This window comes from Pleurodeles waltl, chromosome 6 (assembly GCF_031143425.1).
Source record: "Pleurodeles waltl isolate 20211129_DDA chromosome 6, aPleWal1.hap1.20221129, whole genome shotgun sequence".
In the NCBI taxonomy this organism is placed as follows: Eukaryota; Metazoa; Chordata; class Amphibia; order Caudata; family Salamandridae; genus Pleurodeles; species Pleurodeles waltl.
The window spans coordinates 1597495911-1597521785 of record NC_090445.1 but is presented as its reverse complement, the minus strand read 5'-3'; the positions used below and the strand labels follow the sequence as shown (position 1 = coordinate 1597521785).

The following is a 25875-nucleotide window of genomic DNA, read 5'->3' as shown; positions in this document are numbered from 1 at the left end:
GTTACTGCAACAGAGCGTTGCAGTAGACAGTGCACAAGCACTATGTGGCCCTAACTACTTGGTTCCCGTCCTAATACTGCACTCTGTTCCCTATTGTTCAGATATTTTGGACATTACTGATGGAGCCTGAAGTAAAGACCAATTGCCCTGTGATAAGAGATGCACAAGAAGTAGGGTGCACAGTTCGGTACCAGTAGCTGTGGATGAATCCATAGAAGGCTGCAAAATGTGAGAGGAACATACTGGTGCTTAGCCTAGCAAAGAAGGTGCAGATAGGGAAAGTCAGACATACTGTACTGAGCAGGCCACACATGACCCAATAAAGGAGTGGGGAATGGTTCTTGCAGCTAGACCTAGCGGCTGATGAGGCACCTGCGAGGTGAGTTATGTTAGAAGCCAGGGGCCCACTAACAGCAGGGGTTCAAGATTGACCAAGGAAATAAAACATCTGTTTGCAAGAGCAGAGGATTTGCTTGTGCTGCACTCTTCCGGGAATTGTCAACGATTGCCAGAAAATCAGATTCTCTCAGGCACAATCTGATTATCTCTTGGGAACCTCACTGTATAGATTTCCATTTCTTCAGTGGTGGCTGGTGACTGAAAGCAGTGGTGGGGCACAAATACAAGACGGAATTGCACCTTGTGAGTGAGCCTCACTACCCACGTATTTCCATTCACCTACTCACCCACTGCCTTTGGTCACCTACCCATTTACTCATCCACATTGTCATTCACTGCCATTCACACAACTCTTATACACAGACACCCACATTTTCTCAGCCACTCTGTCAAGCCCTGCAAACACATTCAAACAAACACACATTGCCTCACCCATCCAGTATCCAGCAGTTTCAGTGATAAAAGCTACACGTTTATTTGAGCTGCAGATTACATGTTTAATATGACATATCATGTTATTAGTCTGCAGAAGAAATAAAACAATAACTAGCCATGATAAATTACTGGAACCATTACTGCCTTTGAGAGACGAAATCTACAGAGGCAGTGAAAGGAGAGGAGAGCTGAGAGAACAGATTATTTTCTTATTGTCTGTAAAAAAGATAGAGCTCCAACTTACTTGTGTGCAGGGTTGTCTTTGGCATATTTATGACTTGATGTCTTCAGGTCACACTCCTGTCTCCAAGAGAGCCCTGGATGGAGTTATTTATTGTATTTATTCCATTTCTCTGCCACAGACTGGGGATTTTCTTTGCGCAATGCCACATTCTTTTAATAAAATGTGACCTCTGGTACGTTTACCCTTCTGATCACACCCCACCATTTGAGTAAATAGGAAAGGGTTGAGAATAATATTGGAGTGACATGAAGTTTTCAGAAACCCGGGCTGAACAAAAAATGCTCCAGGTTGTTTACAATCAGGGCTTCTGGTGGAGGAGGAGATAAGCCAGGGACGTCACTGCGTTCTGAGAAAACGTAAGGGCTTTGCGTGGGCAAGCCCTGTCAGCCCTACTGTGCAGCTTTCAGCCACATACTGACGCAGGCGCAGTGGGGCTTTTCAAAGTGCACAACTTTAACTCCGAAAATGTTGTGCAGAAAATGTTTTACTTTCATCATGTAATTAAATTTATGCTTCACTAGAGAGGCCAGAAAAGGCTAGGGGCGGGCGCAGCCCCTTAGCCCTTGAACACCAGCCGCCACTGCATTTATTGTCGAATTATATTGGTTTATGTAGAATCCCACCTGGGACCCCTCTGGCATTAGGAGGAAAGCAGAGTAATTTGACTTGTTCAGTGGCTCAAAGAAGCAGACCTCTGCAGAGAAGGTTCGAGTCAGCTAGTGTGGATGGCACACAATGTGGTGGCAAAGTGGTGGACCCTGTGTTTCCAGGACCGAGGCCATAAGCCTGTGAACAGAAATGAGCTCCCACAAAATGTCCATCCACCAGGAGACACACTTAGATGATCTGCAAAGCAGATGTTAACAATACCTCCATTGAGACCTTCACTTCTGGTGCACCAGCAGGAGAAGAGGGATAACTCTTGACCGATGAGTGTTCTGCATGAAGCAGAGTGTACAATCCAGTGAGGGACTGAGCACCATCTTGAACTTCCTCTAACTTTCTAGAAGAACACAGTGAGGCCAGCAAACCAAATGATTTGAGGGTGACTTAGTCGTCCTCGGTTCTGGAAGAATTCAGAGAAATCACTACCTCACTGTAAAGGCAAATCCAAAGCAACCATTATACCCTTCATGTCCTTACACATCTTCCTGTACTAGGCAGTGCTCTATACTCCATGCAGCCAGAGCTTTTGTTCATCAGATCGCATGCTAATGCATGTTATAAGGCATCAGATTGCCTGCCGATGCATGGTATATGGCCAAGAACAGTACCAAGGTGAATGTACTTTCTCCAGTCTTAGCCCTGCCCTGGCTAGTGTCTCAGAAGGCCAAGGTTCATGGTATGGGTTGTAGGGTACACCCTTCCTGAAAAGGGGGATGTTGTAATAGCAAAAAAATTGTAATGAAATTTCAAGTGATTCCTTGAAAATGTTCTGAAATTCCATTACAATTTCCCAAAATTAAACTTTTGGGGCAAAATGTAGTTTACTGGTACAGAGCATGCACCTCAGAAAAAAAACCTTTAGCGAGGAACCTGTGCGAGACTAGTTTAAGTCGAATTTCTTCCTCAGAGACAATGTTTCTGTTTCAACCTTCTCCTACTGGCATCTTAAAACACATTTGTTCACTAAATGCATGTTCATATTAGCATGCATTTGCAATGCAAAGGGTCTTGCATTTGATCAAGTTAGAGCTAATAGTGTTGTAAATTCCTAACTGGACTTTTCTTGCCACATAAATTAAAAATGAAAAGTAAAACAGTTGACATAAGCCGATTCAAATCTCCACGGCTGCCATGAGCATGAGCGCGAAGGAGAGACACAAAAAGAAGTTTGCCAGCAGTCAAACGTATCAGCAAACTTGCAATTATCCATGTAACAGGGTTGTGGCCAAGGCCGTAACTAAACTGCAGCAAGGAGGGGCAAGCATCATTTTCCAATGATAACAAAGGCTTTTTGACAGGCAAGCCCATTAATGAGTGATGGTGTTGGGCGTGCCAAGGGCAGGTTCAAGAGCCCACAGATAGATTAGAACACGTCAGACAGCTTGCACGCTCGACCTAAAAACAGATTTGAAAACAGATACAATCCAATTTTCGCTGGAGTTAATTTTGATTTTGCTGGCTAAGACTCTTTCAAACATAAGTAAAAAAAAAAGTGATTGATTGCATTTTTTAATTTATCTTAGACAATGGCAATTGTTTAGGGTTGTATTCCATTCCATTGTTTTTACCACTACACTACTCTTGATTCTTCTTCATTAGGAAAAATCCAGCTCAACCTGCCTTGTCAATTCGCTTCTAGATGAGAAAACAAACTACCCCAGACCATTTTCAGTCTCTTGAAGCTCTTTTGTGAGGTGCAGCTTGAGGCCTACGGCACAGGGAGAACGGAACCAAAGACTGGACATATCTGCCGCATTTAGGCCCTGATTTATACTTTTTGGTGCAAAACTGCACTAACGCAGTTTTGCACCACAAAATTTAGCACCGGCTTGCACCGTTTCTGTGCACCGGCTTGCACCATTTCTGTGCACCGGACGGGCACCATATTTATGGAATGGTGCAAGCCAGTGCTAAATTTTGTGGTGCAAAACTGCGTTAGTGCAGTTTTGCACCAAAAAGTATAAATCAGGGCCTAAATGCGGTAGATATGTCCAGTCTTTGGTTCCGTTCTCCCTGTGCCGTAGGCCTCAAGCTGCACCTCACAAAAGAGCTTCAAGAGACTGAAAGGGTAGGCTAGCATTAAAAAAAGTGACTTAAGTCGGGTGGCGCTGGCAGTATAGAAGAAGGGGGTTTTCCACCAAAAAATGACGTTAGGCAGGTTAAAATAAAAAAAAATTACTCTAACCTGCCAAGAGTCATTTTCTGATGCAAAACCATCCATACCACATGACACAAACTTACCACATCTTAGAAAAGACAGGAGCCATGCTCACCTCCCCAATGGCCAGCACAGGGGACCAGGGTCCCCTGGGCATGGCCATTGCACCCAGTGTCATGTAGGGGGGACCATTTCAGGGTCCCCAATGGCACTTAAAAAAATAAAAAAAATACTTACCTGTACTTACCTATACTTACCTGGGATGGGGTCCTTATCCTCCGCTGTCCCTCTGGTGTGGGTGGAGGTGTCCCTGGGGCCTGGGAGGGCACCTGTGGGCTTATTCCATGGTGTTCCACCATGGAAATAGGCCCACAGGTCCCTAAACGCCTGCCCTGATCCATGCATTAACAAATGGGGCAAAGCAAGCTTTGCACAATTTTTTGACCCCTCCTCCCACCCTTGCATGATTATTGCACAGGAGGATTAATAAGGCCCTAGGGCCTTAGAGTCATTTTTTGCCGGGGAACGCCTACCTTGCATTTCATTGACGCAAGGTAGTATTCCATAGGCAAAAATGACTTTAACTCCAATATTTTAGAACTAGACATGTCTAGTGCCAAAATATAAATATGAGTTAAGTTTGCGTCGGATTTGCGTAAAAGAAAAATGACTCAAATCTGGCGCAAAGAGTATAAATATGCCCCTTAGGGTCACGCCATTAGAAAAACAAATACAATGATGGGTTGGAGGCTTGATATAATCTCAGGTACTGATAATTACTGGGGCGCATTTCCATTCCATTTTGATTACCCACTGTTAGACTTTTCATCCTTGGCGTGATCTCCCTTAAATTTTTGCCTCTGTTTCCCAGGTTGTTGATGTGTGCTGGACTCTGATTTTGCTGTTTTTGTTACTCTGGGCACTTTACCACTGCTAACCAGTGCTAAAGTGCAAGTGCGCCTTTACAAAATGTGTATGTAATTGGCTTATACATGATTGGCATATTTGATTTATTATGAAGTCCCTAGTACAGTGCACTAGAGGTGCCCAGGGCCTGTAAATCAAATGCTACTAGTGGGCCTGCAGCACTGGTTGTGCCACCCACATAAGTAGCTCTGTAATCATGTCTCAGACCTGCCACTGCAGTGTCTGTGTGTGCAGTTTTAACTGTAAATTCGACTTGGCAAGTATACCCACTTGCCAGGCCTAAACCTTCCATTTTCCTACAAGTAAGGCACCCCTAGGGTAGGCCCTAGGTAGCTTCAAGGGCAGGGTTCAGTGTGTGGTTAAGGTAGGACATATAGGGGGTCATTCTGACCCTGGCGGTAAAAACCGCCAGGGCCAACGACCGCGAGAGCACCGCCAACAGGCTGGCGGTGCTCCCATGGGCATTCTGACCGCGGTGGTACAGCCGCGGTCAGAAACGGAAAACCGGCGGTTTCCCGCCGGTTTCCCGCTGCCCTGGGGAATCCTCCATGGCGGCGCAGCTTGCTGCGCCGCCATGGGGATTCCGAGCCGCATACTGCCATCCTGTTCCTGGCGGTTTTAGCCGCCAGGAAGAGGATGGCGGTATGGGGTGTCGTGGGGCCCCCGTAACAGGGCCCCACAAAGATTTTCAGTGTCTGCCATGCAGACACTGAAAATTGCGACGGGTGCAACTGCACCCGTCGCACCCCTTCCACTCCGCCGGCTCCATTCGGAGCCGGCATCCTCATGGAAGGGTTTTTCCCGCTGGGCTGGCGGGCGGCCTTCTGGCAGTCGCCCGCCAGCCCAGCGGGAAACTCAGAATAACCGCGGCGGTCTTTTGACCGCGCAGCGGTATTCTGCTGGTGGGACTTTGGCGGACGGCCTCTGCCGCCCGCCAAGGTCAGAATGAGGGCCATAGTAATGTGTTTTATATGTCTTGACAGTGAAATATTGGTAATTTCGTTTTTCACCATTGCAAGGCCTGTCCCTCTCATAGGTTAACATGGGGGCTACCTTTAAATCTGATTAAAGTGTAGATTCCCTTTTGGAGTGGTTGGACATGAGGAGTTTGGGGTCTCTGAGCTCAAAATTTAAAAATACATCTTTTAGTAAAGTTGATTTTAAGATTGTGTGTTTGAAAATGCCACTTTTAGAAAGTGAGCTTTTTCTTGCTTATACCATTTCTGGGACTCTGCCCGTTTGTGGATTCCCTGTCTGGGTGAGTTTGACAGTTGGGCTTGTTGCACCTCACACTAGACAGTGACACAAAGGGAGCTGGGGTGTAGTCTGCATTTCCTGATGAGCCATCTGTTCTAGGAGGGAGGGGAGGCGTGCTCACTCACACCTGAAAGGGCTGTGCCTGTCCTCACACAATGCAGTCTCCAACCCCCTTGGTGAGTGTCTGGGGCCTGGCCTGGGCAAGGCAGGATTTCACATTCAAGAGAGACTTTGCTTTGAAGTAGGCCTACTTCAAATGAGAAATTGGGTATAAGAAGGGCACCCAAAACAACAGACTTTAGAACACTTCTGGAAACCAAGAGGACCCTCTGCCTGGAGAAGAAGAGATGTTCTGCCTGTGACTGTGCTTTGTGGAGCTATCCTGCATTTGCTGCTTCTGCAAGAGTAAGAGGGCAAAGACTGGACTTTGTGTGCCTTCCATTTTGTGAAGATCTCCAAGGGCTTGATTTAGAGCTTGCCTCCTGTTGTTTGGAGTCTCAGGGACAGCAAAGACTTCTCTCTGCCAGCACCTGGAGTCTCTGGAGAGACTCCTACTCTGCCCTGTGGTGCCCATCCAGTTCCTGGGACCCTGAAAGGAGAAGCTGGCAGCCTAAGAGGAAAAAATCCACACACAGAACGCCATGCAGGGAAAAGATCGACGCAACTCCGATCTGCGGCTGAAAAACCGACACGCCGCCAGCTTCGCGGCTGAAAATTGACGTTCACCTGCAACGCAACCAAAGAATCAACGCATGGAGCTGGAGAAACGACGCTCAGCACTGCTGACGGAGGCTGGTGAGATTGCCACCCACGCTGCGTGGTTTTCGGATCATCGTGTGGCTGTATTTGTGACGCAAGCACCAGTGGGCATGTAAAAACAACGCAATGCCTGCCCAGACTCGAGAGTGCCTACCCGATCAACGCATCGCTCTCCCGTGGAGAGAAGAAACGATGCACCCCGACCCGATGAAAGGAGAAACAACGTAAGGACTCGCTCGTGAGTGGAATTGATGCATCACAAGCCCCTTATGACGCACCCTCGCCCGTGCGGGGTTATTTTTGACGCACCCAAGGTACATTTTCACGCTAACAGTGTTAGTGTGTCTTTTAAACTACATAAAGACTCTTTTTGCTTTTTAATTGATTTGTGTATGGTGGATTTTTGTTGTTTTGGTCTTGTTTTGTTTAGATAAATATTTTCTATTTTTCTAAACCTCTGTTGTGTCATTTTGTAGTGTTTTCATTAAGTTACTGTGTGTGTTACAAATAGTTTACACCTAGCACTCTGAAGTTAAGCCTACTGCTCGTGCCAAGCTACCAAGGGGGTAAGCAGGGTTTAGCTGAGGGTGATTCTCTTTTACCCTGACTAGATTGAGGGTCCTTGCTTGGACAGGGTGTAACCTGACTACCAACCAAAGACCCCATTTCTAACACCCACTATCCCACTCCAGACAGAGAGCAGCCATTCTTAAGTCATGTAATATTTTAGCACTTCAAGGCTGCTCCTCTGATTCTGACATGAATTCCCTTTATTACTACTTCCTAAGTACAACAGCACTAGCCAGATTGCCAGTCCATCTTTGTTGACAAGATGCTATGGAAACTCACACAGCCTTTGAGGTATCATTTCAGGAGAGGACAAATCTTAAGTCCTAAAAAGAAAATGCACCATCACCATGTAAACTGGGAGATAAGAGTAAGGGTACATAACATGCACTCAGTTTTAGCCACAGAAAGTTCCATGGCTTTTGAAGTGTTCGGCTAAAGTTAAACAAATCTCGAACCGCCTTCCGGAGCACACTTGTCCAATTTCTTGCAAATCTGAGGTTACTTGAAAGATTTCACCTTCGAAAATCTGTTTAAAGTCTATTTGGAATACTTTTTAACACAGACATCTCTATGGAGTACATTGCGGGATAGATTACTCAGAACTGTCCGCATTGAACCTCATGAACATTGACAAGGCCTGAAGAAACTTACTGGAAGTATGTGCGCTTCATAGATCCCTTTTTTGTGGACTAGTTTGGGTCCCTTGATGACCACTGTTTATAGACAGCTTTTTATGTAGATTTGTCTCCAACTAGTCCACAAAAAAGGGATCTATGTAAGGTGTCCACCGTCTAGGGGCCCATCACCAAAGATGCGTTTGTTTACCTGGTACGGATACAGCCTTTCTCCAAGTGGGACAGACACCTGGGTCCAGTTTGTGCTGTGCTCTCCTTGCACATACCACACCACCTGGTGTGTTCCAAAAGTCGAGTCTACAACACTGGCGGAAAGGACACCTACCACAGAAAGAGAATGCATTAATTAATTGTGTGATATAGATAACTGGCGACAATAATCTCCACATGTATTTATAACATCCCTCAATAGTTGAATGTCTGTTAAATGATCTGTGCCATGAGTAGCTATATTCATCACTTCCCTGTGCTTCAGTCTCACGGACCAGAAAGGCTGACAATGTGCAGCAACAAATACACCTGGTAATTCACTCTGAGCCCAAAGAACATGGGATCTATTCACAAAGGAATGTAAGAGTATGTGATGAGTTGTTCTCTATTACTCTTTAACATACTTTTATTTGCCTTTGAGAATTAGCCCCTAAACAACTAAAATAGGAATAATATGAAATATTCAGGGAATATTCACATCCAGTTAGTACATATAGGACTGTGCCCTCAGTGCACATTTATTAAAAAGGAGTTGGATATTTTGAGATGATTCACAAAGGCTTGTAGGAGTAAGCAAAAATACTCTAGTAGTACTACTTTCCATACTTACAAATGCTTTTGTGAATTGGCCTGATATATTTTGTGCATATAAATCTGTAAATATGGGGATGTGGCTTTGGGTGTAAAGAAGGAGATTGCACTCTGAGAGGGCTCCGGACCCCTCCATTATCCACCGCCATCAATGTTCTCTAGTGCCCCCTCACCAGCTCCCTCCCCTCTGCTGCTGACCAGATCATGCTATTGATCTTTCTTTAGGGCTGTCTGTGATTCGGCTGCGGCCCGAGGTGGCCAGGTTGTGGAGCGGTTCCAAGGCAGGAGCCGGCCGCCTTCAACTTGGCAGCTCCCAAGGGATGCTAAGGCCGTTTGAAGCCTTACTAGATGCAGCCTCCTTTTTGTGGGGCTACTGCTGTTGCATTCCTGCTGCAGCCCTGTGCTGAGGAGGCCTGTGGTGCTTACTGGAGTGGCCATCCTGCTGACAAAAGGAGTTCTGCGGTCTGGTCGCTGCCGGGTGGCGCAGACCCCACAACTGATCCAGGCAGGCTCAGGAGGCCATATCGGGCTCGGTGTGATGACCCTATTAGATACCTCTGAGACCATTTCTGGCCTCAGGTGAACTGGGCGAGCTCCTGTCTGTTACCCCTTGCACCGGTTCCAGCACATTTCAGAGCAGCACTTCCGAATCATCGCCTACACTGGTGCCTCCCCCATGCCCAGGGAGGATTTTTTGGTCTAGAGGGCAGGGTTGAGAAAAAAGGCCTAAATTTGGTGTGTCTACGCATCCCCCATCGGCAACTGAGCTCTTTCTTCACACTTTCAGAGCTCTAATCCTGGTGCTTCCAGGTGGCACCACAGTGGTGGGAGGGGATTTCAATGTGGTCCTCCAGGCACACACTCCAGACACAGATGTGCGAGAGCCTGTCAACTATCCAACTGGGTTGATGCCCTTGTATTGTGCCATACATGCTGACTATGGCACCCCTGATAATGGCAGTACACGCACACCTCAGCGTCCCATCACTCACATGTACATGTAGACCTTATACTTATGGCAACTGCCGACTATTGACACATTTCAGAGATACAAATTCTACCCAGAGGGATCTCTAACCATTCCCCGGTGCTCCTCTGTCTAGGCTCTAAACTTTCTACCCAGCGCCCAATGTGGTGCCTCACTGCATGGATTCTCAAAGACAAAACATACTCTTGGGCTCAGATTAAAGAGTTGAAAAAAAAATTTTCAAATTAGAGAATGGTGAAGTCTACCAGTAGCCTATGGTCAGCCTGTAAAACTAACATTAGTATTCTTAGGTCGAAAGAGAAGAAAAGACTCCAATGCATGACTTGACTGGAGGCTCAGGCCCTCCGGCTGGAGGCGCAACTTCCAGATGACCCCCATGGGGCACTCTTCTGACAACTTGTCCTTGTCCACGACACACTTTGACATATATTGCTCAAAGAGGTGCAACAAGTTTGGAGTACCTCCACAGCGAGGGTTTATGAATCGGGTAAAAAACAGCAAATTGCTATACTGCCAAGCTACTAGGCCCCTGGCCACCAGAGTGATCCTTGAGGTGTTGGAGGGTAATAGCACCCTCCTTCGTTCTGCCCCAGCCATAGTCCAGGCATTTTCGACTTATACCTGCTGCCTGTACACAGAAGTTCCACAACTATAAGGTGAACAGGCCTCCCTACTTTTAAATGACATTCCATTGCCTAAAGACTTGCAGACTGAGTGACATAACTTGGAACAGCCCATCATAGCTGAGGAAATTGCCACCTGCCTGACCTATCAGCCGGGAAAAAGCCTGGTCCTGATGGTTATCCCTGCTGAATTTGATGGCAAATACAGGGACATCCTCTTCCCACGCTTGCTGGTGCTTTATAATGAAGCCAACAACATAGGCCATTTTCCACCAGAATGTGTTATGCCCACCATAATGGCCATTCAAAGTCAAACCCCTCACTCAATACCTGCGCGACTTACTGAGTCACCTCACTCATTAATGGGGTGATTAAACTCTTTGTCACAATACTAGCCAATCGACTGGAAACAGTCCTTACCACCCTTGTACACCCAGACCAACGTGACTTCATGCTGTCTAGAAGCATGAGGCATTGCCTCAGATGCCTCCATATTGCACTAGCATACCAACACCTCTGACACCAACCATGGTCCTGCCATTACTAGACTTTGAACACAGTGGACTGAGCCTACCTGCCACAGGTACTGCAAAAGGCAGATTGGGTACTCTCTTTTCTGGTTATGTTAAACTGCTTTATTCCAATCCGACTGCACGGGTGCAAATCAATGATGTAGTTTCCCACCCGTTCCATATTCAACAGGGCTGTCCCATATCCTCTCTCATTTTTGCCCGGGTCATTGAACCTCTGCCATGGCTCATTAGATGTAATGCACATGTACAGGTTGGATGTGGGATGCGGGCCATGATGACCACATTGCATTATATACCGACAATGCCCTCCTGCACATGGCCACCCTACCTTAACCAGCCCACACTGCCTTCAACTCATGCAACTCTATTCGGAGGCTTCCAGTCTATGAGTTAATCATGCTAAGTCCATGCTGATCCCCCAGTGGTTCAGGGAAATGGACTTCTTAGTGACGCCCTTTATCTGGCATAAAACCAGACTGAGACTAGCTTTTGCTAAATGTCAGTAGGCATCGTATGATAGGGGTTTGTGTATGGCCAATCTAAGCATGTATTACTTTGTTAGCCAGGTCTCAGACACTATGATTAGTTTAACAGGGGTTGGTTTGATCTATCAATTAGAGTGGAGCTGACCTTGCTGAGTTTTGGGAGCGTACTGGGGCTGCTTTGTGGTGCCCAACTCCCTAGAGACTTGCCCGAAGTGACCGAATAGTCTTTCTTTGTTGGTGTGGTGTGCTTCGTTACCCAGATTGGGACACCAAGCTCAGTCTGCAGATCCCCCTACGGAGTGGGAGGTGGCCACAGGAAACGGCTGGCTTGAAAGGGTTTACTCACTAGGACATGATAAGCATTTCTTTGCTTGGGATGCACAGTCTGACACTAAGATTTCCTCTTTCCAGGACCTCCAATTGACCCATAGCCTATCAACCACACAATTCCATAAAAATCTTCAACTGTGGCATGCATTGAGGACTCACAATTCCCCCAACTATAACACTTCCCAAATTCAATCCCATAGAAGCTGAACTCATGATGAGTGCATTTCCTAAATCTACCACTTCTTAACCATTAATTCCCCTGACACGTTTGCACAGCTGAGGACCCAATGGAAGGAATGGGTGGGGCAACTGGATGAAGGTGATTGGTGAGACACAAAGATGGCCCCTGCACTATCACAATTTCCTCTACAATGTGGCTGGTACAAACATACAATCTCCACTATGCTTATCTCGCCCCTGGCCTTCTCCATAAGGCACTCCTCCTCCCTAGCCTTAAGTGTTTTAGATGTCCATACCATCCTGCGGACTTCTATCATATGGGTACTACTGGTATGAAGTAATTAGGATGCTGTAGACAGTAGTGGGGTGGGAGGTGGAGCTTTCACCAAAATTCGTCCTCATAGGAATCTTTGATGGTATGAGAGGCACGAATGCTGACAGGGCACTGAATGGAGTTGCCACCATGGTTGCCAAAAGGGAAATAGCCTGTAGATAGAAATCCCCCATTTCACCATTGCTATATCAATGGCGCCTTGGAGTGAACTGGTGTGCACAGCAAGAAAAACCAGTATATGAAGCCTGGGGCTGCACTAAAAAGCAGGCGTGGCTCCTCCGCTATGGCGCACGAGCGTTGCCCCCTGCAGCAGCAGCAGCAGCAGCAGCTGCAAACCTTTTACTACAAACAATATGGGGCCACGGGCTTTGATGCGGACAGAGGGGGAGTGCCCAGCACTCCCCCTCAGTGCACACTCCCACTCAGTGCACATGTATGTTTGGCCGGCCATCTTGTGCCGGTCAAACGCACATGCGCACTGTGTTCTCTCCACAGAGAGAGCAGGCACAGGCTACCAGTCTGCCTGGGAGAGCCCTGGCTGGCTGCTCCGCCGAATCCGAACACTGCTGTCATGCTGCCAGCAGTGTTCAGACTGTCCGCAGGGCAGGCTGGGAGCCTGTGCCTGCAGCTGCAGCAGAGGAGCGGCGTGGTGGTGGCGGCAATAAAGGTAAGTGTTATTTTTTTTGTTTTTGTTTTTTAATTCCCCCCCGTACGTGCCGCCCCAGCCCTACAAAGCGTTGCAAGCCACTCCTGCTAAAAAGCATGAAAATATTTGGAATAAATGGAGGGGTCATTTTGAACTCGGTTCATTATTCTAAATAATATTGTAAATTACTGAAAGCTGTCCCTCATGAGTGTGCTTATGTAGGCCTTAAGCTGATGACTGTGTAATATGCTCCAATTTCAGTCTCCAATGATAATGTTCAGAAATGGCTGGATGTGATATGACTAATCATTGCCAAAACATCAATAAAGTTGTTTATAAAAACAAATCTGTAAATATATGCAATATACTCTCACTCTATTTTAACCACTTCTCTATATCACTATTTCACCATCGACATTCTCTTGTACCTCTATATTACTATGTACTATGCCTTTCTGTCCAAAATGCCTACGTGTTCTTTCTATTCATACTAGCACACAAGCCACAGAAAATGTATGGATGACTTGGAGCAGACACACATCATTCCATGAATAAGTACAAAAAATATGAACCATATTTATTAATGAGTTGTGACGCCCTTGCGCCATGCAACTGGCGCAAGAGTGACCCAACTCTTAAGTTAGATTTGTCAAGCCACACAAGGCCACTTTAAGTGGCCTTGTGTAGCATGATTAATCTAGAGTAATGCAACGCAGTGCAAATTGCTGTGTTGTATTACTCTGCACTGGAAAGATGTTCCAGGGGAGGAGTGTCAGTGTTCCCAAGCATCTACCCATAGACTTTGGCGCACTCCCAGATTTACTATTACTTGTAGACCTGGGAGGCATAAAATGCTACGCCTCCACAAGTAAGGGGTAAATATCTTCATTTCTCCTCGTTACTTCCTCTTTCTGCAGCACACACAGAGGAAAATCTCTCAGAGGATGTCTTTGTGCAGGAAGACACCTTCCTGCACAGAGCAATCCTGCTTACAATGCAGATACCCTTGCACCATGATGCAAGGTTGCCTGTGTTGATACTAGGCAGCACATTGTGCACCAGCGGTGGGAAAAAGACAGGATTGAGCTGTATTATATTAAATACAGCGTGTTGCTGCCCTTTCCCTTTCACGCAGTGCAGAGGAGTAAGGCGACTTGCAGTGCTGCGTAATTTTTTATAAATATGCCCCTATGAGTTCAAGAAAAGAGGCAAAGTGCGGATCATTCTCAATCCAAGAGTTCATAAATTTAACACACCGTTGAAAAATCTCAATTTGGGAGTCTAAGGGCAGAATCAAAAAACGCAAAAGTGTCATTCTGGGAATCCACAAGCAGACTCACAGCAGAAAGATTTCACAGGAGCAGACACAAACGGCAACAGTCTTGGTCTGTCAATTCAAGAACAGACAGAAAGATCGAAAGAATCTCATTCTCAGATCCTGGAGTACACGTCTATGATCTACTGGTAAGCTGGGGGAGCAGAAACAAACCCGCGCAGAGATCTCATTCTGGCAGCACTGGAGAAGGCTTCAAACAAATGATGTGTTGTAGGATTTCTCAAGCACACACTGATCTCGTGTAGGAGTGTTGGTGCAGAATCAAAGGCTGCCATGCAACTTTTTACTTATATTTTCTAAAAACAGTTTTAACACAAGTTCAACATAAATGCACACATAGTAGAAGCCAAGTTTAAATCAAAATTCTAAAAGATATGCAATGCAGTATTACATCCATGGAAGCGGAAAGCTACTCATGCTTTTACAGAGAGAGCAATTTCGGTTCCTGCCAAAAACTGTTAGGGATCCAGGACATAGGATGAAATTATTTAATTAAGTGAGCCTCTAGTTTGAGTAGTTTCATATATAGACCACTTTGCTAACACACACTTTTGGCGGTATTTTGCCCGATTTTCAAATCTAGCACAGGTAGCACCATCTGTCATCAAAATGCCCCAACTGAAGCTCTCGATCATGAAACCTGAATCCACTTATCATTATTCTAAATAATATTGTAAATTACTGAAAGCTGTACCCTCATGAGTGTGCTTATGTAGGCCTATGATAAGGACTGTATTGATGAACTTCAGGGACTGTAATTAAAAGAATAAACTTAAAAGGATTACCTGCATGTCCATCTTTCAGATAGTAGGACAGAGTCATGGTACAGGCCGCACCAGAGGGAGGCAACGCAGCAGTGCGCATCTTAGCTGGAGTCAGCATCTGCCCCCCGGCGCCCTGCAAAATCATGTAAGGTTCTGTGTGAAGTAAAACAAAATAATGAGGGTTACGTTTGAAAAAATTGAAATGGGCATGTGTACATTAACACAAGGTATCGATTCAGCTTCTCTTCGCCTTCTGCTTTGGGGAGTCTAATGGTACCCCGTTCCATGATGGAGTTTCCCTCTCCCTGGGGAAGAGATTGTCTGTAGTTGTGACAGGATACTCTTCGTAATGGAGTCTCCATCACTAGCTGTTTTTTGGGGAGACTCTCAATTTTTTACCTCTGGGTAAATTTCAAGCTCTAGCTCTGCCAGAGGGACTCTTAATTATTAATCTGACGTTGGGGTCTTTGTCTGTAGCTCCCTCAGCAAGGGGTAGTTTTCATTTTTAACTCAATGTCTTTGGCTTTCCACCTCTAGCTCTTTCTAGGGAACTCTCCTACGCTCACATTTCATGGAGAGTCTCTATCTCTATCAAAGGATGTGCTTTGTCTGTCACCACTGTGTCTGACGGAGCGTCCATCACTATCTCCTTTTATGTGTATCTTACCTGTACTTCTACTTGACATTGGTGCTCTTTACCTGTAGCACCCTCCATATTTAGCTCTATGTGGGGGAGGTCTTTGTGATCCCACTGTAAGACTTTGGCAGGAGTCCTTTTCAAGGCCTTGGTGGGATAGTGGTATAAGTTAGGTGGACATGATCAGTACATGTCTCAAGCCTTGTTTGAGGGGCATCTCAGGCAGTGCTTAATTTGTAAACTAAAACTTGCCAGTGCCCAAAGCTCTCCTCTGAAACATGCGGCTGCTTCAATTAAATGTGTGAGCACAGAATACTGCGGCAGCTTAATCCTAAAGTCATCCTGGGCCTCTTTAATCCATTTAAAGACACTCCCTGCTCCTTCAGATCGCCCTTCAGGTTTCTGCTTTTCTCCATTTGTGAAGCTTTTCCATCTTTCTCTTCCCCCATCTTTCCCATATGTGTCTATTGCTCGCAGTAATTGCCTGATGCAGAAAAATAAGTGCCAGCCCGCCAAAGAAAGTGCTGGCCCCCACCCTCCCACCGACAACTTTTGGTTGAAATTAAGCACTGATCTCATGCCTTGTATGAGTTATGTGTGTAAGCAGTATCTATGCACACCAACGGACCTCCATGAAAGGCTCAGTAAGCATGCACAGATGGTAGTTTCCCTATCACAAAGGTCAATCACTGTAGTTCGGATTGAGCCTTAGTAAAAGTCTTGTATGTCTTCCCATTCCCCAGTTTTTGCAGATTTATACTTGTAAATGGCCAATACACATCTGGGTTCTTCAAACTGGATCCTGCTAGTTTGACCTAAGCCCTTTTCATAAGGAAAGTTCATAAAGTTGGGCATATCCATTAAATTCTCCATCCAAATCCACACAATAATTGAAAGGACCTTAGCGGGGAGAATTGTAAATCATCTCCAGGTACAATAGATCTGGTTCAATAATCATACAACACTGAACTGCAGTCTAGTCCATTCAATACCTTTGTTGATTGTTTTTTTTCATGATGCCAAAATTTGTAGCTCTATCACCATTTTATTAGCTTGCCAAAGGTCAGGTCTGAGTAGTGCCTTCTCCCTGCTACTGACCATATCCAGAAGGGGGGTCTCGGTTTGGCCACCTCTCAGCAACATTTCAAAGTTCTTCTCAACACTACATTCATAGCCCTATATCAAGCCCCTTGCAGTGACTTTGTGCTTCAAGGTGTTGTGTAGCCATTTTAGCTATAGTTTATACACGTTATTTTAGCAAACTAGGCCTGCCGCTGTGCACTTTAATCTAGATATGTTTTATTTTAGCTTTGTTATATTATTTTAACATTAGCCACATTTGCGGTCTTGTTTTATTTTCTCTATCTAGCAGTTCTTTGCCTAGGTCAGCACTAGGTTCTTAAACAAGACATTTCTTTCACTCTGTGCTTTTTTCAAGGCTGCAGTAAGACAGGTTGCCGGCAAAAGTGGTACGCTTTGTCTCCACTGTTCACAGAAACATACACACTCTTACATGGGGATCCTTTCTTGGAACATCAGATGCTTTTTTATAAAAAAAACACTACTTTGACCCATGTACGTTAGAGGGATATTCCAGGAGGTCACGACTGTATGCTGATTGCTTCGCTACAGCTGCTTATGTAGACTACAGACCTCTTGCTCAGGTATGAGGGATGATATCTTCCCAGGGGGAACCTGAAGGGCAGAATTAGAGCTTAACATGAGGTGCTCTAACAGTCTTGGTAGGAACTATCTTTACAAACTCTAGCAACAATATGGTAGCGTTATTTTTGTGTTTTACTCTCCTTGTCACAATTTTAATCTTATTGTGCTTCATCGTCCTAGTTATTGCAATTCATGCTTTGTTATCTAAGATGCAGTTACTTCAATAACACCTTATTTAGCTTTACTCTGCCTGATTATCCTTGCATACGTTAGACCAATGTAACTGAGAGAAACGGATGAGACCACGATTCCCCTGAGGAGTCACTTATGGCATGCGCCCAGTTGCCCTAATCACTCCTGCTCTTGAGTGGAGATGAGCCATTGCTAGTTAGCCGGAACAAACCCGGATTAGGCTGACAGGTGTCACGTGGTGCGGGATCAGACTAATTCCCCACAGTACAGATGATTCTGCCACCCAAATCCAGTAGTCTCATTAGGATAAAGAGAACCTACGCGACAGAGGTTTGTGAAATGCCTTGTCTTATGGCATGTCTTGCAAGACATTTTCTCTCTGGGCCAATCAGCCATTTTCAGGAGTGCTTGAAATTGATTCATAGTCCTGATAAAGACCTCAAATTCAGATGAGTGGTTGAACCATTGTTGAATCATTTACACCTAGACTCATAGACCATGCATTCTTATGTATCTTTCTGGGTTCAGAGCCAATTGTTCACCAATTTACACATTACCACCTCAAGTCTGTCATACTGTGTTTTCACTTTTTTGAGCACTCAACAGTTATTATTGAATAAACACTGACCAATGTATTTATGCATATGTATTTAATATATACTTTGTTGGCATGGACATACTTATCTGTTTGCTTTAAGCCTGTATGATATACACATCCATTAATTCAGTATTAATTATCAAAGTAAGTCTCTAGTGAATCAGTGTTGTTTTCCATCACTCAAGACATCTTCCCAGAAACTCTCATGAAACATTAAACCCTCCCACTCCTGATAAAACCAACACTGCTCCTTGACGACCCCCTCTACTCTTGGCCAATTACTTACTAATTCTTCATTGGCAAGATCATCAAAAAAGCAATCTATGCACAAATTAAAGACTGTATCAATGCCAACCATCTCACGTAGGACTATCAATCTGGCTTTAGATAATGTTGCAGCACAGTGACCGCTACAATACAAATGATAGACAACACCCTCTAGACCACAGATAATGATAACTGTGACTCTTGACATTGCTGGACCTCTGAGCCGTCTTTGACACTGTCAACCATCCAACCCTCATCTACACCCTGAAGTCTTGAAGGACAATTGAAAGGGATGGCGTGGTCTTGATGGATCATCATTTACTGGTCCTCCTCTTATCCATCTAACTGACATGAGTTCATTCATATGGGCACCTTTAGGTCTCTGAAGATCTTCATCATCTGCAGAGTTCCCTAAGGTTTCATCCTATCCCCATCACTGTCAACTTCTAGATGGAGTCCCTTGAGATTCTATTCACTGATAATAGCATAAAAATATAAAAATACGCCAATAATACTCTAATTGAAAGTCTCCTCCAACTCAGACATCAAATACCTCAAAAACTACCTGTGTCTCATCCAGACCTGGATGTCCAGCACCTATCTGAAGCTCAACTCCACCAAAACAATATCAAGAAAAATGAGCATAAAATAGTTCAGAGCTGGCTCAAGGACAGGATCCTTGATGGATTCAATCTCCATCTTTCGCTTGGTACACAGACAATTAGTTTCACTTTGTACATTGATCTGAGCCTTTACAAACATATCTTGGTACAAGAACTCTGTACTCAAGAACTTTAATTCATTCCTGCCTAAAAGCAAATTCAGAACTACTCTCTTGAATACTTGCATCTTGATGGTGGCAACACCTTGGTACTTGGCCTTCATGTCTTCATGCTGTCTCCCAATCAAGTGCATCCTACAATTCACAGCATGCCTTATCAAGGGACTAACAAAATATGAATAATCACCCCTTACTTTGATGGAACACCACTGGATCCACTTATCTGTCTGCACTATATTCAAAACTAGATGCATCATCTACAAAGCCATCACAATCACCATTCCTGCCTATCTGGATGAGACTCTAGCAACTTTATTGGCTGTCAGTACATCCAAAGCCAGGATACCATCACACTTGAGACAATGATGTGAAGAAAAAAAAAAAAGAAAAATAGGCAAACAACTCTCTCCATCAATGCACCAACAATACAGAATGACATTGCCATATGCATTAAGACCACGCCACCCCTGCTCCAATTTAGGACTTGGGCTTGGTTGGTTTTCAGCTGGTTTCCTCAGCTATGCCCACCCCCTACTTCATGAAAAAGATTAAGGCTATTTCTTGAGATATGCAGAGTGGAGATATGAGAAGAGCATTGGGCTTTGTTTCCCATCTAAAAATATGTTCCAGATATATTCAGTGACTATGGAGGTTCAGTGCAGATTATTTCCCTTACTTATGTCATAAGATCATGATATGGAGGAATGCGGTTACTTGTCTATTACCGATCATGAAGAGGCCTGTAAATTTATAATGGCTGAAATGCTTCAACCTGTTGTTTAGTGGAGGAGCCTACAGAAGATGGACTTTTTGCTGAAGATTTGTGTTTGGAAGGCTTATAATTGACATTTATATGTTATTTTCAAGCCAGAACATTCCCTTGCTAATCGGGTGGATTATGAACTTTTAGGAATATATACCCACCCATTTGATTCAACTTTGCAATTGGGACAGACAAGAGATTACCACAAATTATGTGTTTTTGTATGATAATAGATGTGTCAATATTTGTGTTGATTTTTTGTGAATCAATTAATGTTTTTTTTAAAGAATTGCGTGAGAATGTACTCTTTCATGTACAATGGTAATGAATAAAAACATACAAGGTTTCAAACAAAGATATATGGTGGTTTATACTGACATTCCAGATTAAGCTTCATAATAGTAGTGAGTTGCGAACAGATAAGTTTTGGGTTGCTGAAAAAAGCTTTATTTGGATTAACTGATGCTTGTGCTCTCCATTCCTTTCTGTTGGTAATATTAGCCCATGATCAGCAAGACTTTGTAGGGTTCCCCCTCCCTCCCTTTGATGCCAATTTAGGATAGAACTGAAGATACACCTCTTTAAAAAAATGACATCACAATGCAGAACCCATCACTCACAGACTATTTTGACTTTTACCCTATACGGTACTCTGCTGACTTTTGGCTAGCTTTACACTACAAAAATACCACATTCTCACATACATACACGTACTCATCATATAACTCCAGAGAGCACATAATACAGCTGACAGAGCCATTTTGGGTAGCTAGGAATAAATCATATTTTCTCAGCTTACACAGCCAATGGAAATGCACAAACGTGTTTTCCAGTGATTACAAACTAGTTACTTTTACTCCAGTGCCTGCTGAAAATGCAATTTTCATTTAAAGGTGGAATGTCGCAGGGCATCACCGGTTGGACATTTGGTAGATGGCCTAGGACAGTGTTTCTTTTTTTCATGGAATTGGAATCGCGGTCAAACGCTGTGGCTCCTTATAAGTTACTCATTCTTAACTTTTCTTACAAGCTCTCTCACACATGCCTATTGCCTCCCAAACATTCATGGAAGTCTATCTGGTTTACAAGGCTATTAATGGAATGAGATTATCTATATTCAATATTTTTAGGAACTAATTCTTGGACACAGTTAATGGCCATTGCCTAATACATGTGAAAAATTATGACATCTGTAGGGATCTCAACTATGAAAACATAGTTTTTTGTGTGGAATTTCTAAACCTCTGAGTTACACCAGGTTAATGTGTATCCCCTACAACAGAAACATGATCCTTGCAGCACGGATGTGGTACTGCTTTTGCATGGATAGTCACAGCAGTCAAGCCACACTTTTAAACAGTCTTGACCTTTTAACCAACATCATATTGCATTCTGCAACTTGTTGATATACGTTTAACTTTGTGTATTTGGACTCGTACCCAAGTAGTCAAAGTATGGTTGGCAAACTAACAGGACTGGCTGAAGATGTCATACATGACATTATGCCACTTGTCAGCTTTGAATAATGCTACTGTATTTTGGTTTGTGTCGTATCCTGTTTCCACCACTCTCTCATGCACTTGGTGCTACAGACCTTCCACAAGTACATGGTAATCCATGAAGCATTAAGTGACAATGGACCTGATTTAAATGATGGTGGTAAGCGCACTCCATTACAATGGGGATGGAGTGTGCTTACTGCCAACATGATGGTCAGCTCACATAATGTAAAAGCAGGCAAACTATAGTTTGACCAAAGTGGGGAGTACTCTATCTCCATCTTGGCCAAACTTCTCTGATGGTCCGATCGATTCAGAATTGTCGGCGAACTGGCTATATGTCCCTCTGTCCAATTAGGCTGGACAGACATATAGCTGTTTTTTACTGCCTGTCACCATCAGGCAAACCCGGACAGTAAGGGGCAGTAAAAAAGCGATAGCCACAGGAGATTACTCCCATGATGGGTGGGGGAATTGTTTTTTTTAGATTTTCAAACACAAAACCCAATTTGGGTTCTTGTACTTGAAACAAAAAAAAAAACTTTGGAAACTTTGCCGTATGGCTCTATCATGTTTGGTGGAACCATAGGACAAAGTTACAATGCATTCACCGGAACTGCCTTGATAGCAGTTCCTGTGAGTGCTAGAAATATCCATCAGCCCGAGGGACACTTCTAAATTTGGCAGTGGGGACCTCTGCCAGAGAAACGGAGCATTTTACTCCATCGTCCTGGCAGAAAATGGCCTGTCCCCCAATAACTAAATTGGGCCCTAAATCCTGAAATGTGTGCATGTGTCCTGTATGGCTAATGACTTGTGAGCAAGACTTCTTGCATACCAGCTCTATTGCCAATCAGTGACTGAAAAAAACAACATACTGCAAAAAGGTTAATAGTGTAAAACATATAATTAGAACAGATCTGAAAACATGGTTGTATATCCTGCAACTCTACACATAAAATGAGACCAACAAAAAAGTGAAATATAATTTTTAGAGATATTCCTAAATAATAACATGTAAGCAGATTAGGGCCTTATTATGAGTTTGGTGGTCCCACCGCGGGACCGGCAAACTTGCGCGAGGACGCCACCGTGATGGCAGTGTCGTCCCCCTCCTCCAATCGTATTACAATGTCTAGCAGGCCTGACTAGTGGAAACATTGAAGTACACAGTTCCTGCTAGGCTGCCCGGCGGGAACAGTGCTACGATATTGGTCTTTCCTCGAGGCCAATAGCCTACAACAGAGCACCCTCGGAATGTGCACTGTGTGACTGTGCTGGGTGGGTGGGCTCTGCAATGCCCATGCCCTGGGCATGGGCATTGCAAGGCCCCTGTGGCCCTCAGCACTGGCTATCCGCCAGCCTTCTCATGCGGGGACCCTGCCATGAGAAGGCTGGCGGAAAGCTGAGTTGTATTCAGCCAGGGGACGCTGAACTCAGCACCACCCTGGCTGAGTACAATTCAGACCACCGTCGGACTGTCACGAACCACATTTCCCAATGGCAATGGCGATCCCCTGACAGGTCCGCCTGCTAAGGTTGTAATGTGGCAGTCAGACTGCCATAGTTGCGGTGGTCCAAACGTCACTGCGAGACTGGTGGTCCTCAGACAGCCAGCCTCGAAATGAGGCCCATAGAGCCTCATAGAATTTGAGAACCAAAGCTTCACCATAAATTGATGGCACTACACCCCCATCAAACTCGCAAATACCATGCGCCATATAGTGGTGAGAAAATGAAATGAATCCAAGCTTGACACAAAGAAGAAGTTGGTAATTTCCTTGAAATAAAAAAGCTGCCAAGAGAAAACAAACCAGTATCCCCGATAAATATCAGAGAAAAGGAAGACACAGTCAAGGGACAGAAGCTGCGGAGAGAAGAGGATGACACTCAGAAATGACCCAGTCAGAAACAGCCAAGAAGTGTGCTAGAAAACCGGACTTTGAGGCCCTTACAACGCTCAGGACATGGGTGGAAGTGGCCCATACATGGCCCATGGAAGAAGCAGCACAGATATGGTCTAGAAAAGAAGCCTATATCGATGAAGTTCAGAGAACAGAAGAATTGGCTCAGACAAGACCAAGGAAAGAAGGAGCCCAGAAAAGAAGCCAAGCAGCCTAGATGAGATTCAGAGAAGAAGAAGAAAAGGCCAGACGTCCCCAAAGGAAGATGAGAAAATGTCCCGGACATGGCCCAAAGTTGAAGAAGATATATACAACAAACAAGGTACCACCCATTAGTCCTAGGGAACCTAGGTAAACTTGAATTAAAGAAACACAGTGGTTCTCTTGGAATCACTTAATGGTAAATTATTCTTTCATTCACATCCAAGGATACCAAATGTATACCTATTAGTACATTATATGTAAATAATACACATTAGAGAATCCAGAGTTCTCCCAAATAAAGTGATCAAACAATATAATTTCCTATAATGAGTGATGTCTGAGGAACCGCTGTGTTTCTTTAACTCAAAGATGAAGGAGAAGTAACACGAGAACAGATACAAAGCAGGCCTAGTAGCATCCAATACAAAAGAAATACATTTCCACACCCTGCCCAAATAAAAAGGGGCAGCAAGCCAGATACAGTCTACAGAATTGCGGTCACATATGTTGGTCAACAGCCCAGGAACTACCCTGGAAACAAAACAGCCAATAATCCTTCAACTTAGTGTTATTTGTTACTTGGGTGCCTTCACCAAGGTCACCAAGGTCAAAGGCCACAGGGAGTAATGTTCTTTATAGCCAATAAATATGATTAGTAACTTCGAAAAAATCATACCTCTTTTTGTCTTCAAAAAGGGCACGATTCTATTACCCTACCTACGGCTCTTACATGCCTATCTACACCCCCCCCAGTATATTATACAAACAGAAACCCATTTACACCACCTCAATTAAATCAAAAGCTCTACTTAGGAGATCTATCCACAGTTAAACTATTACCTTCAACAAAGCTTGTGTTTTCATTGTTAGGAGGTGTATTTATTTTTGGTTTTGCCCACTTCAGTCGCCCAACACTGTGATCCTTCCAGTCAAAATAGTTTGTCTTGATGTTGGTTGCCCCTGTAGAAACAAAAGCGTTTTAAATGAAAGAGCGTTGAAGCTAGAGTCACAAAGGGCAGACAAAGTTTCAGTTCACCCATCTGAAGGCCAAGTCCAGCTTTAATCTCCCCCTTCCCAAGAATCCACCATACTGATTTCTAGGGACCAATGGTTCCAAGTTTGCTAGTTTATTTCGTCTTCTGAAACTCTCACCAATGCTCTGTGTGCCTTAGGAGCAAGGGCCGTTGTCAGACCTCAGCCAATGGCTTACTTGGTCTTGCCAGTGCATATCATTTCACCGTTAGCAGTGGTTGTCTCTTCCATTAATGAGGTGGAGAAGCTTCAGGCTAATCATTTTTAGCAAATAGTGGATTTAAGGTTGGCTGCCCTGCAGGGTTCCACACTGCACCTTACCATCATGAATTTTAGTTAATTCCATCAATGTAAGAAAATATCAAGGCACACTGACATGGTCATTTTTGAACTATTGTAGATTTGTATTCCTACTATATGACTCTTTATAGTTTTAACACTGCTTTTGTGACTTTTTGCACTCACAGCAGACTGTGTGACATGTTCTCTTCTTTCTCAATCACTTCTTTACACACCCTAATGAAGTGGCCGAGGGCAGGTTGTGTTGCAGTTGCTTTTATATGCCAGCGGACAGTATCAGATCTCTAGTGTGCACATACTGACTCTCAATCTAACAGAGTCACTATCACAGATGTGGCTGCTCCATGCTCTCTCAGGGAGTGGTCGGATGGAAGCACAAGGACAGGTGGCAAGTATGGGTCCAGTTGGCAGAACACTAGGTATATGTCTAATGTATCAAAATTGGAAGAGGTAGAAAACACAAAGAGAAGGGGTGATAAGGTAGTGAGATACCAGAATCCAGAACAGTAAAACTATGGGAGTAATGAATGGAAGAAGATCTCTCAAGAGACAAATGTATTGTTTCAAATATTTAAGGGACCCTTTATTTTCTGATATATTTGTGATATGGTACGATGAGAAAGACAGAAGCAAAAAAGCAATAGAATTGAAAAGGCAAGAGTTGCTTTGTTACACTTAAATAATTTAATACATTGTGTGTGCCAACTAATGGCAACCATAGGAAGCACAAGAGAAAGCAGACGTACAAAATAATTGCTGTGACTGAGTATGCAGCAGCTTCACATACTGGATCTCAGTCAAATACAAATGTTTTGTTTCATGTATGAATGTACTACGTCCTTTGTCTCAATATTTAGGGCTTCATTACGGCCCTGGCGGACGGCGGTACAATGGCGGTAACACCGCCAACAGGCTGGCGGCTTACCAGCAGTAAATTATGACTGTGGCGCATTAGCCACGGCC

At 44.3% G+C, this 25875-nt stretch overlaps 1 protein-coding gene across 1 annotated transcript in view; it reads right to left on the bottom strand.

Moving 5' to 3' along the window:
* The window catches only part of MAMDC4 (MAM domain containing 4), a 223816-nt gene that overhangs the window by 82351 nt on the left and 115590 nt on the right, over positions 1-25875 (bottom strand). Inside the window, exons 13-15 of the mRNA XM_069241436.1 lie at positions 24421-24540; positions 15092-15223; positions 8241-8371 (exon numbers count right to left, since the gene is read on the bottom strand). Of these exons, the coding sequence (XP_069097537.1) occupies positions 8241-8371; positions 15092-15223; positions 24421-24540 (383 nt within the window). The remainder of the gene's footprint in view (positions 1-8240; positions 8372-15091; positions 15224-24420; positions 24541-25875) is intronic.